This window comes from Aulonocara sp. 'chitande type north' Nkhata Bay, linkage group LG3 (genome assembly GCF_057382095.1).
Source record: "Aulonocara sp. 'chitande type north' Nkhata Bay isolate Kocher_YH1m ecotype deep benthic linkage group LG3, A_spYH_male_GT1.1, whole genome shotgun sequence".
Taxonomy (NCBI): Eukaryota; Metazoa; Chordata; class Actinopteri; order Cichliformes; family Cichlidae; genus Aulonocara; species Aulonocara sp. 'chitande type north' Nkhata Bay.
Window position 1 is genome coordinate 17,666,474 of NC_141346.1, and position 14,837 is coordinate 17,681,310.

General features: G+C 41.1%; 1 protein-coding gene and 1 long non-coding RNA gene across 2 annotated transcripts; both read right to left on the minus strand.

The window, feature by feature from the left end:
* Positions 1-281: 281 nt before the first annotated feature.
* On the minus strand, positions 282-12,171 carry LOC147334278 (uncharacterized). The gene is made up of 4 exons (XR_015128453.1): positions 11,862-12,171; positions 5,911-6,015; positions 1,634-1,709; positions 282-921 (listed from the first exon to the last, which is right to left on the minus strand). It is a non-coding gene; the product is annotated as an uncharacterized LOC147334278 (long non-coding RNA).
* On the minus strand, positions 9,027-11,793 carry LOC147334279 (uncharacterized). The gene is made up of 2 exons (XM_086287748.1): positions 11,736-11,793; positions 9,027-11,008 (listed from the first exon to the last, which is right to left on the minus strand). Exons 1-2 carry the CDS (start codon positions 11,791-11,793, stop codon positions 10,398-10,400), a joined length of 669 nt encoding a protein of 222 aa, XP_086143874.1. The 3' UTR covers positions 9,027-10,397.
* Positions 12,172-14,837: the final 2,666 nt, after the last annotated feature.

The window sequence follows — 14,837 nt, forward strand, 5'->3', positions numbered from 1 at the left end:
GTCACTTCTGGTGAAAACAACCCACCTGCAGCCCTGACTGCTGACAGAGCTGCAACAAGCATCAGTAAATGTATTACAGTCTCATGAATTTGGTGGTTGGTAAAAGCTGCTCAGAGACACATGTTGTTTTATATGTGAGCGACATCCTGATTTCAAATCTGTGGGTCAGTGAAGAGAATCACTAATGGACATGCGCAGTGGAGGGTGCTCTAACATAAACGTGTGACTGTGTGTTGAAAACAATTTCACTCAGAAAGTAAAATCCGACACATTGCAGATGAAGGCTGTTTATTAATGGAGTAAAGGATCTCCATCATATTACAAAACACACTTGTACCTGTGAAAAATAGTGAAAAATATAAATTTATAAGATATTAATCTGTGTGACAAACCATCCATAAATGTGTGTTAATATTCAGATTTTAAATAATGTTTATTTTTATGTTCATTGTCTCTCACAGTGACACAGACAGCTGTGACATCAAACATCACATAAACAGTGATTCATTCCTCTGTGAACTTTAAATAAACACAATAAAGAGATTGTATTTGACTCCTTTCACTTTAGTCTGACTTTATGAAAACTTGCTGCTGAGCACTTTAGTTATAAAGCAGAGGTTAAAATGGTGATAAAAAGTCAGTAATAATGAAATAAGAGCCATCCTGTAGATGCAGACTGAGTTTAGTCCAAGGATATAAAATGTGTTACCATCAACCTTGTAACTGTCTGATAATCAGACGTCTCTGATTAGTTATTGACTTATTTGAGTGATTTCCTTTCTGACAACGATCGTCCGAGTCTCCAGGATGTCTCAGGGAGCTGCTGTGTGGACCAGTTAGAGAGCAGCAGCTGGATCCCAGTGGTTGGACTGGTGGATGACTTCAGTGAGGAGTCGATGACATTTGGCTCTGGTAGAAACTCTGCACACACAAACACACAGGAGGAGAATATAAGCACAAAGCAGAGCCTCTCTGTTCTCTTTGTATACAGCAAAGCATCAGGACATGTCAGTGAACGCATCACAGTTACAATAATGTAACTTATTGAACTTTGACGCATTTTGTGCAGGTGTGTCAGATCACAGCATCTGCAGAGACACACAATCTTGTTTTGATACATTTTAACTGCAGGATGAAAAATAAACTGATTAAATAACATCAAATTGCTCCATCTTAACAGGTTACTGGCACCAGAATATTTAGTGGAACTGGTGCTTGTGTCCCAGTCAGTGTGTACATCCTGAGATGCTGCAGCCACAAACCTGTTCACTGTTCCCAGCTCACACTTAAAGACGACTGAATGTTTGCTGTGAGGACTCCTCGATCCTGGGACGACCTGCCTGAAGAAATCTGGCTCGCCTCATCAGTGTCGTCTTTTAAATCCTTGTTAAAGACTAATATATAAACTTGAACTCATCTTATTCATCCAGCTGTTGGAAGTTATTCACTACATGACGCTTGAGTCTGTGTGGCCGTAGTTTGATTCATATTTTACTCTTTGCTCTTTCACTCATCGTCTCTGGGAAGCACTCGTAACGATGGTTTGAAAAGTGACACAAACTTAAAAATACAATAAAGTTTGATTGTGAGCAACAGATTTATGGTGTTTGTACTAAAAGAAGAGCAGCTGTACCTCTCAGCTCTGACTGTTTTTCCTTCTCTTTGACTGACGTCTTCAGTTCTCACTGCTGAGCCGACTGCAGCTGCATCTGCACAATAAAACACACACACAGGACGTCAGTGCACGATTGATTTTACCCAGAATCCTCTGCAGGAGAAAATGGAAGGTACTCATGTTTAGCTGGACAGAGAAAAGTTACAGGAAGTCGTGATGTCGCTCTGATGTTGTTCAGTTTGTCTTGTACAACATTTTTCTGAAGTCTCATATAAAGACGTCGCTTCTCTGTTTTCTTAACAAAGTGGATTTTCTACAACAGTTTCAATGATAAGAAACAAAATGAATGACATTAGTTATGGAGCCTTTGGTAACATATTCAGAGAACAAGATGGAAAAACAATCAGTTACAGGAGCAAACATCATGCTGGCTTGAACACATATTTGTTGTTGAAGCTTCTCAGTATTTGAAACATGAAGATTTGTTAGTGTTTTTTAATGAGTTCATCTTTTAAACCATTTTAGCCTCGATTGTCCTGTTAAACACTATTTAAACTTCTGTCTCTATAATGCAACAGAGTCAAGTTTAGCCTCTCTGCTAACTTCAGGCTAAAAACACTGATGACCTCCAACGCTGCCCCTCAGCCTCCTGGTAGAGGCTCCTATGGACCCAGCAGGGTGACAACAACACCCCATCAAAGGGACAAAGACACTGAGCAGCCTGCAAAGAAGCCCACTCATTATAAACATCATGTAAGAAATAAGAACTACAATGGGATCATTGATGGAGCTGGACTGTTGTCAGAGTGCAGCTTAGAGGAGATTCTGAGTTTAGCAAAACCTCCTCATGGCTTAAAAAGTCTAACAAGTGTTAAGATTTCCTGTGAATATTACTGTGAACACTGACACGCTCTCCTGTTTTCAGTGCAGCTCACTTTGTTATTGTTACTCATATAGAATTAAATAAAGTATTCCAATAAAAAGTGTAAATATAGACTTTAATTAGCCAGTTTGTTATGCTGCACCGAACAAACGCACTACTCTCACATCTGGTGTGACGGGACACGAGCTCCAGCTCAACCTCTGACTTTACTGATGAACGAGTGAAAGTGAATTCCTTTGTTTAGTTTATTATTAGAATATGTTTGTTTGTTAGAAAGTGTTATAGATGCTATGTTATGTCCTACAGAGCAAATATTTCATATTCAGCCTTCATGAAGCAACCAGTTAAGTATTAAATCTTCTATAGCAATAATTCATCTTTGACGTTACATTATTTATATTATTTCAATGTATTCTTCATTTCACACATTTACATTGTTCTAAATATAATGTTTAAATAATTTTCATATTATTGAAGTCAGGATTATAACAGAAGGGTCACAATCATGGCTGCAGCAAATATGAAGACGAGGCTCAATCAAATACAAACAATATTTAAAGTGAGTTACTGACTCTTAAACTTGTAACTTTATTCAGTAAAAACTGTTTATTCTACCAGTGTTGTAATAAAAGAAGTCGTACCATCAATAAATAAACAGCTGCTGAGGACTCGTTGGTGTAGCGAAGGACTAATGTCCTAAAGAGTAATATAGTACACACTCCTTCCTGAGACGACTGAAGGTCCTCTCATTTCCAACACTGTTGACTCTGTCTGTGTTGCACACTGCTCAAAATAAAGGGAACACAAAGATAAGAATCCCAGATCTGAATGAATGAAATATTCGCATTAAATACTTTAGATAGTTGAATGTGGTGACAACAAAATCACACAAAATGATGAGTGGAAATCCAATGTAGCAACCCATGGAGGTCTGGATTTGGAGTCACACTCAAAGAGGAAAAACACTCTACAGTAATGTCCTTACAACAAGTCAAAGTGAAGCTCGGCAGTGTGTGTGGCCTCCACGTGTCTGTATGACCTACAACACCTGGACATGCTCCTGATGAGGTGGTGGATGGTCTCCTGATGGACCTCCTCTCAGACCTGCACTGAAGCATCTGCCAACTCCTGGACAGTCTGTGGTGCAGTTGGTGGACGGAGCGAGACATGACGTCCCAGATGTGCTGGGTTGATTCAGGTCTGGGGAACAGCTGGACCAGTCCACAGCATCAATGCCTTCGTCCTGCAGGAAATGCTGACACACTGCAGCCACATGAGGTTCAGCATTGTCTTGCATTAGGAGGAAACCAGAGCTGCCCGCACCAACATATGATCTCACAGGGAGGTCTAAGGATTTCATCTTAGTACCTAATGGCAGTCAGGCTACCTCTGATGAACACATGGAGGGCTGTGCAGGCTGTCCACCCCATACCATAACTGACCCACTGCCAAACCATCATGCTGGAGGATGTTGGAGGCAGCAGAAGGTTCTCCACACTGTGTCCAGACTCTGTCACGTCTGTCACATGTGCTCAGTGTGATTCTGCTTTCATTGCCAGTGGCAAAGTTGCCATCTCGGTGTTCTCTGGCAAATGCCAAACGTCCTGCATGGTGTTGGGCTGTAAACACAACCTCCACCTGTGGACGTCGGGCCCTCATGCCACCCTCATGGAGTCTGTTTCTGACCATTTGAGCAGACATGTGTACATTTGTGGCCTGCTGGAGGTCATTTTGCTCTAGCAGTGCTCTTCCTGTTCCTCCTTCCACAAAGGTGGAGGTAGCGGTCCTGCTGCTGGGTTGTTGCCCTCCTACGGCCTTCTGATGTTCCGGCCTGTCTCCTGGTAGCGCCTCCATGCTCTGGACACTACACTGACACACAGCAAACCTTCCTGCCACAGCTCACATTGATGTGATCCTGGATGAGCTGCACTACCTGAGCCACTTGTGTGGATTGTAGACTTTGTCTCAATCTATCACTAGAGTGAAATCACAGCCAGCATTGAAAAGTGACCAAAACATGAGCCAGAAAGCATCAGCACAGAGAAGGTCTGTGGTCACCACCTGCAGAAACACTCCTTTATTGGGATGTCTTGCTAATAATTCCCACCTGTTGTCTAATCCAACAGTGTGTGGCATTGATTGTCAATCAGTGTTGCTTCCTAAGTGGACAGTTTGATTTCACAGAAGTGTGATTGACTTGGAGTTACATTGTGTTGTGTAAGTTTTCCCTTTGTTTTTGGAGCAGTGCATTTATTCTGTGTACTATTGTATTTATGTATAATCATTCTTTTCTATCCTTACTAGGGCTGTGCGATATGACCAAAATCATATCCCGATATAAAACATCTATCGTCCGATAACGATATAAATCACAAAAATGTAACATTTTCTGTAAATTCTGTGAATCTCGGGCAGCTCGACTTGCTTGAAGTGTTTCCAGCTGCACGTCGTGTAGCTGGAGTCGAGTGTTTTAACCGATGAAACGATACATTTTTAGACATAAGTTGTAGCTGTTTTGCTTCTCATCCATAAACACTGCATACTCTTTCACGTGATTCAGTTTATTTTGAGAAGTCTCAACAGGATATTGAGCTTTATTGTGAAAGGTTTATGTGGAACATAAACAAGCGGACACACGATGGTTTTACAGTTGTTGTTGCTAACGACAACGCATAAAAACAGGCGCTTGTGCGTCCGTAGTGTGGTTATATTGAATATAAGAGAAAGAAATGAACATAGCCACTACAGCGACCGTCAAAACCATGAAAAAATATTGACGTAAACAGTTTATTTTACGACACCACGAAACAAACGATAGCGTAAACTGAAACGATATATCTGGTTATATCGAACAGCCCTCATCCTTACTCTCTCTATCCAAGCACAATACTGTTGAACTTATTCTCAGTTTATCTTCTGTATAGTTGTAAACATGTATATTTGAATTTGTTATATTTTCATGTCATTTTACAGTGTTTTTCACCTTTGAAGGACGATGTTTTGTCCCACTGTTACCCGAGTGTGTATTGTTTGGTTGACAATAAAACTCGACTAAAGCAACAGAGTACTGGTACAGTACTAGGTTTGCTAGTACTGCATTACTGTATATTGCTCACACAAACACACACACACACTTCATCAGCAGCAGACAGTCTCTTTGATGTTGATACATTTATCCATAACTGTGTGAAAACAGCACATGTGGAGGTGCAGGGAGGGAAACCCCGGGTTAACTGAGTGAGTTTTATCAACTCATATCAGCTTCATATGACAGAATATCCTGATTACCAATGTTAGCGTAAACTAATCTGAATAACAGAAACATACCCTGGGTATAATAAACTTTCTCTGTAGTGCAGGACCAGATCAGTCAAAGTACAAGAATTCAAACAAACACAGAGATTCTACTTACAGAGCAGACACAGCACAGATGTTTCCAACATCGTCCTTCTCACTCATTTCAGCTTTTTCTCATTTCTGTCTCTGACACCAAGTAAAGTCGCCCTCTTCCTCCTTCCTGTTGGTACAAAGAGAGTCAAGGTCAGATACATTAGAAATATATACAACTATTAACACACTGTAACGGTTACTCTCTTCTAACACGTGGTATGAACGCCCTGTTACTTAAAGTTGCTACAAAAACACACAGATAGTTTTTTTAAAGAATATTTCCAAGATGGACGTCTGATCGACATCACGGATGTTACACCAGTGTCCATTTGATGAACCTCTTCAGCATCACCTGCGTACCCCTGTCAGACTTTCTAACAAGAAAAACTTTGTGTTTATGAATCATTTTCTTAAAGAATAAAACATTGGAAATATTAAGAGTTGGAGAAAAAAGAAGAAAATGCAGCAGTCCTCCAACAATTTCTTATCCTACTAGTGAAAAAAGTTCCATCCCTGGATTTATAATGCTGATGTCAGGAACAGAGAAGTGATGTTTGTACAAAGCCAACATATACAGATGAACATATATATGAAAAGCTTAAACATGTTGTTTACTTCTTTAAATAACAGGCTGCGGTTTCTGCTTTGCATACATGAAGAAGAAGTGCTGCTTTCTCTTCACATTCACATTAGATGTTTAAACTAAAATGAACCCATCCACTCTCATCCACTTCAGTCTGTCTCAGGGACACATGACGCTGTTACGACTCATCGAGCGATGCCACCGACCAGCCAATCGGTGACATCACAGTTTAGTACCTGCTCAGATCGCTTGGAAACCCGGCCGAGCAGGTACTAAAGAAATACCTGGTACCAGGTACTGATGACCATTCACACTCACATTCACACCTCTGGGCGATTCAGAATCACCAGTGAACTTAACCCCACTGACTGCATCTCTGTGGACTGTGGGAGGAACCTGAAGAGAACCCACACAAACACAAGGAGAACATGCAAACCCCCCACAGAGACTCCCCGACCAGGTGGTGGATGCAAAGCCTGGGTGTCACCATGTGGCCCTCTTAAAAATAGATTTAGGTACTTTAAATATACACAACATGTAAACTATAAAAATAATAAATAAAAGTTATAATGCTACTTATGTCAGCTGTAACTCTCATCTGGACTCTAATTTTACAGTTTTGTTTTTATTATTAAGTGTCAGTGCACTTATGTTAACGACAGTGAATCCTTAAGCTGTCATCATCGATTTTCACCTGTCAGCCTCATTCTGTCCTTTCTGAAAGTCTTCAACAACTCAATTATGATGTGACTGAAAACACAGTGAAGACAAAATATTAGGTATAAAAAAAAACTGACTGTGGAAAATTTATTCTGTTTTATCAACATATATAAACACATTTATGGATCTGACTGTTGACTAGCATGCAATGTAAAAAAAAAACTTAAAAAACTAAAAAAAAAACCCCAAATGAACAGTTATAAGTAATAATAATAATAATAATACCAAACATACATTTTTATACAAAGTAGAGCCGATCATTGCATTTATGAATTTATGAATGATCCGTTTTTTCTAAACTTCTAAAGAAGTAATTTCTAATGTTTCTATTTATTTCTATGTGTATTGTCTTTACTTATATTGGTAAGTAGAGTTTAATGAACGTGATTTATGACGAGTTATATATAAAATTTAGAAATGAGCTGTTTAGCAAAGTATCTTAAATACTACGTTATTTGACACATTTCACATATTATACACCAACAAGTCATTTACAGCAGTGTTGGCCAATCATTTTTATGCAAATACCGGAAACCAGTTCGGGGCACAACCGTATTTGGCGCCGTTCCGAGCGAACGTCGTCACAGCGGGGACACCGGACAAGATGGGTACCGGAGTTCTTACGTCGCTCTTGGGGATTCTTTTCCTCCGTTATAGCGCGTTTGCATCAACAGGTGAGATGTTACTCTTAGATTGCTGCTGAATTAATTTGCCGTTAGAGCCACCGAGACTCGCCGGACATCGTTTTTCAGCTGAAACCTCACATAACAGAAAACATCCACTTCGCTCAAAGTACGGCTAGCGATAGCGAAGCGACACATAATGTTAACATGGCGGTGCAAACCAGAGTAGCCGGCAAAAGCGGACTGGTCCCGGATTACTTTCACATTTATAACAGGGGATTTTAGTCCGGGAAAACTGAAGTCGGTACTAATATAATTCTATTAACACGGGCAGTGCCCTACAACGGGAGAAATTTACGGATAAAAAATAACTCGAAAGATACTTTTCGACACCGTGTCGCGCTATGCTAGCCATCAGCAGCAAAGGAGGAGAAGCGCTACCGCCGCGAGGCTTAATGTTCGCGGCGGGTCGGCTGGCTTCACCCCTGGCTGCACAAATCACGGTTCACTTGACCGCGTTATGTCAGGAAAGCCACGAAAGAAGTACTAAAACTCGAGGAGACGCACAGCTGTAGCACTGTTTGCTTATATTGTGTGTGGTTGATTTAAACATCAGAGCCTGGTAAGGTAACAGCCATTTTTTTTTCTCTTGCATCAAGTACCTGCTGAGAACATCACTGTAGTGAAGTTTATCTGAGTCGTCCCCATCCAGAATCCCTGGCAAGGTCGGGGCAGATCTAGAAGGGTGGCATGTGCCACCCCGAGTGCCACCCTAGTTTTGCACATGACAATGTTGTTTACTAAAATAAGATAGCACTTTGAGCCTAGCTACAGTTATCAGTGAATATAAGTTCTAAAGCTGAATCTATTGCTTAGTGTTACCCAATGTTCCCTCTAATGTTTCATGTGTCTGAGCGAACACACAAACTCCCTGAGCGATCCCTTGGACCACTGTGAGCAACAGCAGACGTGTGCACTGTGGTCACGCCAGCATCAAATCCGTCCAAGTTACTTGGTTTATTAAAATAATCAAATTACAACATTTACATTTATGTTAGACTACTTTTAATTAACTGCTTTAGAATTAATTTTTAAAAAAAAATCTCGTTCATGAGCTGTGTAGTATGTTAACACTATTGAAAGTAAAAATAACTTGAACTCCAATTTTGAAAACACAACTTTATTTATTAATTTTTTTTTATAAAGCTCTGACTTGTAGTATGAGTCTGTGGTCTGGGGGAGAGTCCTGTAACTCTGTCTGCAAAATACAGTAAATAATGACCGATGTTGGAGAATCAGAATCAGAAAGGTGTTTATTGCCAAATGTTGAGCAGGTTTACAACATTAGGAAATTGTTGGGCAATTAATAATATAGTTACTTCTTCAAAAAAGTTACTGCGTTTTGCAAGCAACGAAGTTTTTTGCAGCTGTTTACCTAAAAATGCAGCCAAGGCGTTTTTAAATAAACACTTCAAACTATTTACAGAACAATCAGCTGTTCTACATCAAATTTGATGCCACACAAATTATTTGTGCCACTCCAAAAAATTATTTCTGTCCACTATGAAGGAGAACATCACAAACCTGATACCTGCAGGCCTGACAACAGGGGATGTATCACTCCTGTAACACCTGTAACACTCAGCAGTCGCCTCATTGTTCTGACACACACAACAAAACTATTGACTACACTAGGGCTGTACGATATGATCACAATTTCATATCCTGATATAAGACATTTATCGTTATTAACCCTCTGGGGTCCACGGACACGCTGCACCTCCAAATCACATGACTGATTTAAGCTGACATAACAACAAGCTGCAGCCACGCTCAGTCTCTATTTCAGACAGTGTTAAAACTTATTGCAACACCTGATTGTTCTCTCATTTTAGTTATAGTAGTATTTTTAAATGGTTGTAGAAAATAAAAAAATAAAAAACAGCAGGTGTATTGGCTGCATTTTTAGATAAATAGTTGAAAATGTTTACAAAATGTACAATATATATTTGCATTTAAAAAGATAGTACTCGAATTTTATGTTTTTTGCGTGATTTCAGATGAGTTGTGTTAATACAGTATGCCAATTTAAAAAAAAAAAAAAAAGCTAAATTCAGACACATGAGGTTGAGCTGAGAAGAATGACACCAAGCAAGACACGGGGAAAAAGAAACAATTTAAAGGTGAAATACACATGTTAAATCAAAAGCAGTTAAAATGGCCAGTTATATGTTGGACCTCAGAGGGTGAACACAAGAAATCATGAAAAATTAGGTTTAAATCTTTGTTCATGACAATGCAGATTTCTGACATTTTGTGTAAATTCAAGGTTCTTCATTCGTCAGATGCATATACAAGTATAACACAGTGAAATGTAAACCTGACACGCTCCTTGACTTGTGCAAAAGGGGGGAGAGGGGGAGAGAGGAAGAACATTATAAATAAATATATATATACACATTTGGTGAATGTGCAGTAGCATGTATGCAGCAAGCTTCTCGCAGTGGGGATGATCTCCTCCGCTAGCATATTGACAAAACATACTGCTTCTTCCGTAAACTCGTTGATGTCGACTGCGCATGCTCAGTCTACATCGTTGAGTGCGTCCTGTAGCGTAGCTTCTGATTGGGCAGACCAACGTTTCACCTCCCTCGTGGTTACTTCTTCCCTCCATATGTTTTGTTTATACTGGGGAATGAGGAAGATGGCGTTGTGGTCAGTCTTCCCGAAAGCCGAGTGTGAGACAGCTTTGTAGCCCTGCTTGTACTGCGTGTAGCAGTGATCCAAAATCCGATCCCCCCTCGTCGGACACCAGACATGCTGGTAGAAATTCAGCATGACTTGTCCGAGGTTCTCTTTATTAAAGTCTCCTGCTACAATGAGGGCTGCGCCCGGGTCCTTGTTTTGAAGCGAACTCAGCACATCATGTAGTTCGGACAAAGCCATACCTGTGTCCGCTTGGGGTGGGATGTAGACCACCGTGGCGATGACCGAGGTGAACTCACGGGGCAGATAGAAAGGGCGGCACTTAATGCTCAGGAATTCCAGATGTGGCGAGCAGCCGCTGCAAAGAGTAGAAATGCACCTGGCATCACACCACTTTCTGTTTACCACACTCCTCCACCTTTGGTTTTGTTTGACTCTGCCGTTCTGTCCGCGCGGAGCACAAAGAATGAATCCGACGGAGTTACGGCCTGGTCCGGCACGATGGGGTCAGTCATGTCTCCGTGAAGCGCACAATGTCGCTGTCCCTCATGTCACGTTGGAAGGTGACTCTTGCTCTTAGGTCATCGAGCTTGTTCTCCAAAGCAGTCAGGAAGGAAAAATCGCCCCATGTTGTTAAGCTTTCTGGATTTTATATTTATTGGGCTACAGATTTATTCATTATACGGACTACACGGTACATAAACCCAAAATTTCACGTGTTTATCTAAACTGTATAGTTACGTGGACTGCAGAAAATAATTAAGTTGTAGACTATATTTATATGAATAGCATGTATATTGAATCATTTTAACCATATGTAACCCACCCCTTTATGCTTTGATTTTGCCGCACATTTGATTTCTTTGCCACCCTAAGAAAATTTCTCTAGATCCGCCCCTGGTCAGGGATAAAAGAAAATAGGTCCTGTTGATATTTGGGCTTCGTTCCTCCTGTTCCAATAAGAAGTCATCCCTCACTTGAGAATGCGCTCAAACTTTAACATTTCCGCAGCAATTTGCTGAAACAACCTCTGAACCAACAACAAGGATGTAAGACTTCCTAAAACTATAACTTCTTTTTCTAGGAGGTTCCACTTTATGGTAATGTAACGACATCCAACTGTAACTTTGTCACCAAATTAAAACATCACTACTTGACTAGCTGGTTGTAAAGAAAGCGGAGTAACCTGGATCCTGACCAGTGCGCGCTCCCGACGCTGGGGAACGCTCCGTCGGTGATAAATGGCACAACGCTCAACCAGAGCAGCAGCCATGTTTCAGCGCTACAACCAGACGTGAAACACGACCTTCTTGTGACTCTGCGTGTCTGTGTTCTACTTACCCCGACATGCAGAGGCTCTAAAAACATACTAGCAGCTCCTTTGTGCCTGATCCCACACGTCAGCAAACATGAAGACGCTGCTGATAAGCTTCGTTTTTTCGACGTCACGATTAAAAACAGGCTCCAATACCCAAAGTTAAGCCCACGTCGTTTTCGAGTAAAGGGCATCCTTGTTCAAAGCTTCTAGCAAAGCTGTTTTCCACCGTCCACGAACGATAACACAAACGTTAATAACACAAACAGCTTCTCTTCTCACGGAGAGAAACCGTGTAGCGAGCTCACAAAGACTGCTGCGGAAGCGCGTTCCCTGTGTGCCTGCAGAGCGAGCCGATGACCGATAGGGGCAGTGTACAGTATGGTACGTACTACAGCGCTCCCCGGTTGGCACGGAGTCGTGGGCCTGATGTATGGAGCTCATTGCATCATTTAGTCAGCCCGTCACCTGCATCTATCTGACTCTTGATTTCTCAGAGGGAGCAGTGTAGTAGATGAAGAGCTGATGATGAAATCAGGAGCAAAAACTAACGAATGTTGGCCTGGTCAACACATTTTCAATTCAATTCAGTTTTATTTATATAGCGCCAAATCACAACAACAGTCGCCACGAGGCGCTTTATATTCTAAGGTAGGATGTCTGAAAACCTACACAGACATAAACGTATTATCATTATTTAATCATGTGGTCACAACTTAATAACCTGACAAACATCACATGTTTCTGAGCATAAGAACCAAAACAACAAATAAGCAGCTGTTCAAAGCCGTTTGCAAAAAATTATTTTCCCTTTTTTAATAAATCTTTTCAGATTGTGTTTTTGTTCTATTTCTGACACTGGGAGCTAAACACAAGTTGTTTTGTTTTGTTGCTTTATTGCTTTGTTGTTCGTCTGAATTCTGTGGTTCCTTAGCAGATTTTAACAGGTCTATGGTCATGTTTATGTGATTCAACCAGCATAAAGGAGAGAGCAGTTGTCTCTGTTCCTCACCCTGATTGGCTGCTGTAGAAGTGACCGCTTCCTCTCTTCTCTGTTGTTTCATCTTTTAGACCAGGAAACCATCACGGCTCAGTCAGGACAGAAGAACGTCACCCAGCCATTTCGAGCTCCAAACAACAACATCATAATAATTCAAGAGTGGTCCAGAGCTGACCTACATAAATGTGCCCCTAAGTACTGGAATGGACACTTTTTTCCACAAGAGCAGCATCCATCTTTTGAGAACCAGGTGGATCTGGAGTTGTTGTGGCAGTTTTTGGCGATGGCGTTTGTCCCGTACGTGTTGGTGAAGTTGGTGATGATGCCGTTGGAGGATTTTTTCGATTTGGTGGTGTTGATGGTGTCAGCAGTGGTGTTGAAGGAGGTATTGTTGTTGTTTGTGGAGATGGTGTTTGAATCTACAGAAACATAAACAACAGAAGCAGGGTTCATACCAGCCTCCAGCACCTCAACTGACCCTTTTTCTTTCAACGACTCTACTGCCTCCTCCCCCTGTGCCATTCATCAGGAGACACCTACCCACAGCCTACACTGCAGCCTCTCCATCACAACTTACCAGGGGCGAAGTCAGCTGATGAAGATGAAAACCAGGAAAGCCATGGGCCCGGGTGGAGTAGCTTCCACTGAAGTCCATCAAGCAGGTTGGGGAGGAGAGGATGTTGTCTAAGCTAACATCCATCATGGACAACACCTTCTTGGCCTCCAAACCCTCTATGACCCTCTGGTATTCCTTCCCACCTTTGCCAAAGTGCTTGCTCATAAGGGGTCATATGATTGTTGGGTTTTTCTCTGTATCTATGAAGCGCCTTGAGGCGACTTATGTTGTGATTTGGCGCTATATAAATAAAATTGAATTGAATTGAATGGTGGAATTGAACTCAGGAGCTTCTTACATACAGTTCATGCAGTTTTTAGGAGATTGTGGTTCTAATGTTTTTACTGTAAATAAAGTGTCTGTTGATATGATTGTTGTTGTTTCCTGGTGCTTCCTTAATAAATCTGAGCTCGGGATCAAAATAATCCATGTCTTGTTTTTTTGTTGCAGTTTTTCACAATGTTACTACGAATATTTTTTTTTTACCAATAAATATTAAGAATACATAATGAATCCCATAAATTGTGACAGAGTTTATAAACACAACAGCTTTTATAAATGCTGTAAAACACGTTTATGTTTTAATTTGTTAACCTGGTCCTTTATGACTACAGAGAGAAAGAACAAAGGATTTACCAAGTGCACTGATGTGCAGACACGTAAACACTGAAACCTCATCCAGATGTTTCACACATCACATAAAACTGATTTGGATGTTTTCTTTTCGACTAATGTGACAAAAACATACTTTAATGCATGTTTTGCTCTAAACGGCTCCCAGATCTACAGGATGTTAATTCTCCTGAGTTAACATCCTGTAGATTTGGGACCAGTTCCCTTTTTCCATGGATGCAGTGCTGGTGACCAAACTAGAACTGGTTCTGTGTTCCCATCAGGACAAGTCTGGTTCTGCTGAGAACAGGAAACTGAGGCTGTGATTCACACAGGCTCACCAAAGTCTGACAACAGCAGACTGGAGAAACATTTCCAGGTCTGATGAGTTCTGATTTGTGCTGTGACGGTCACATGGATCCATCCTGCCTCGTATCAGAGCATCGATTAAACACCACAGCGTGTTGCTGCTGACTGCGTTCATCTGTAACCATCCTCTGATTGCACTCCATGTCACAAAACTCAAATCATCTCCAGCTGGTTTCTTGACCATGACGATGAGTTCACTGTACTCAGGTCGCCTCCAGTCTCCACATCTCAAACAAATGTGTTGGAACGAGAGATTCACATCATGTCTGTGCAGCTGATAAATCTGCAGCAGGTGTGTGATGCTCTCACATCAAGATGAACCAAAGTCTCAGAGGAATGTTTGCAGCACCTTGTTGAATCTCTGCTGTGAAGCATTAAAACAGTTCTGGAGGCCGAAAATCAGTA

Coding starts and splice junctions, on each gene's coding strand:
- LOC147334279 (XM_086287748.1), bottom strand. CDS start 11,793: ATGGCTGCTGCTCTGGTTGAGCGTTGTGCCATTTATCACCGACGGAGC. Junction 11,009..11,735: donor CCGACGGAGCGTTCCCCAGC/GTCGGGAGCGCG, acceptor GTGCCGGACCAG/GCCGTAACTCCGTCGGATTC.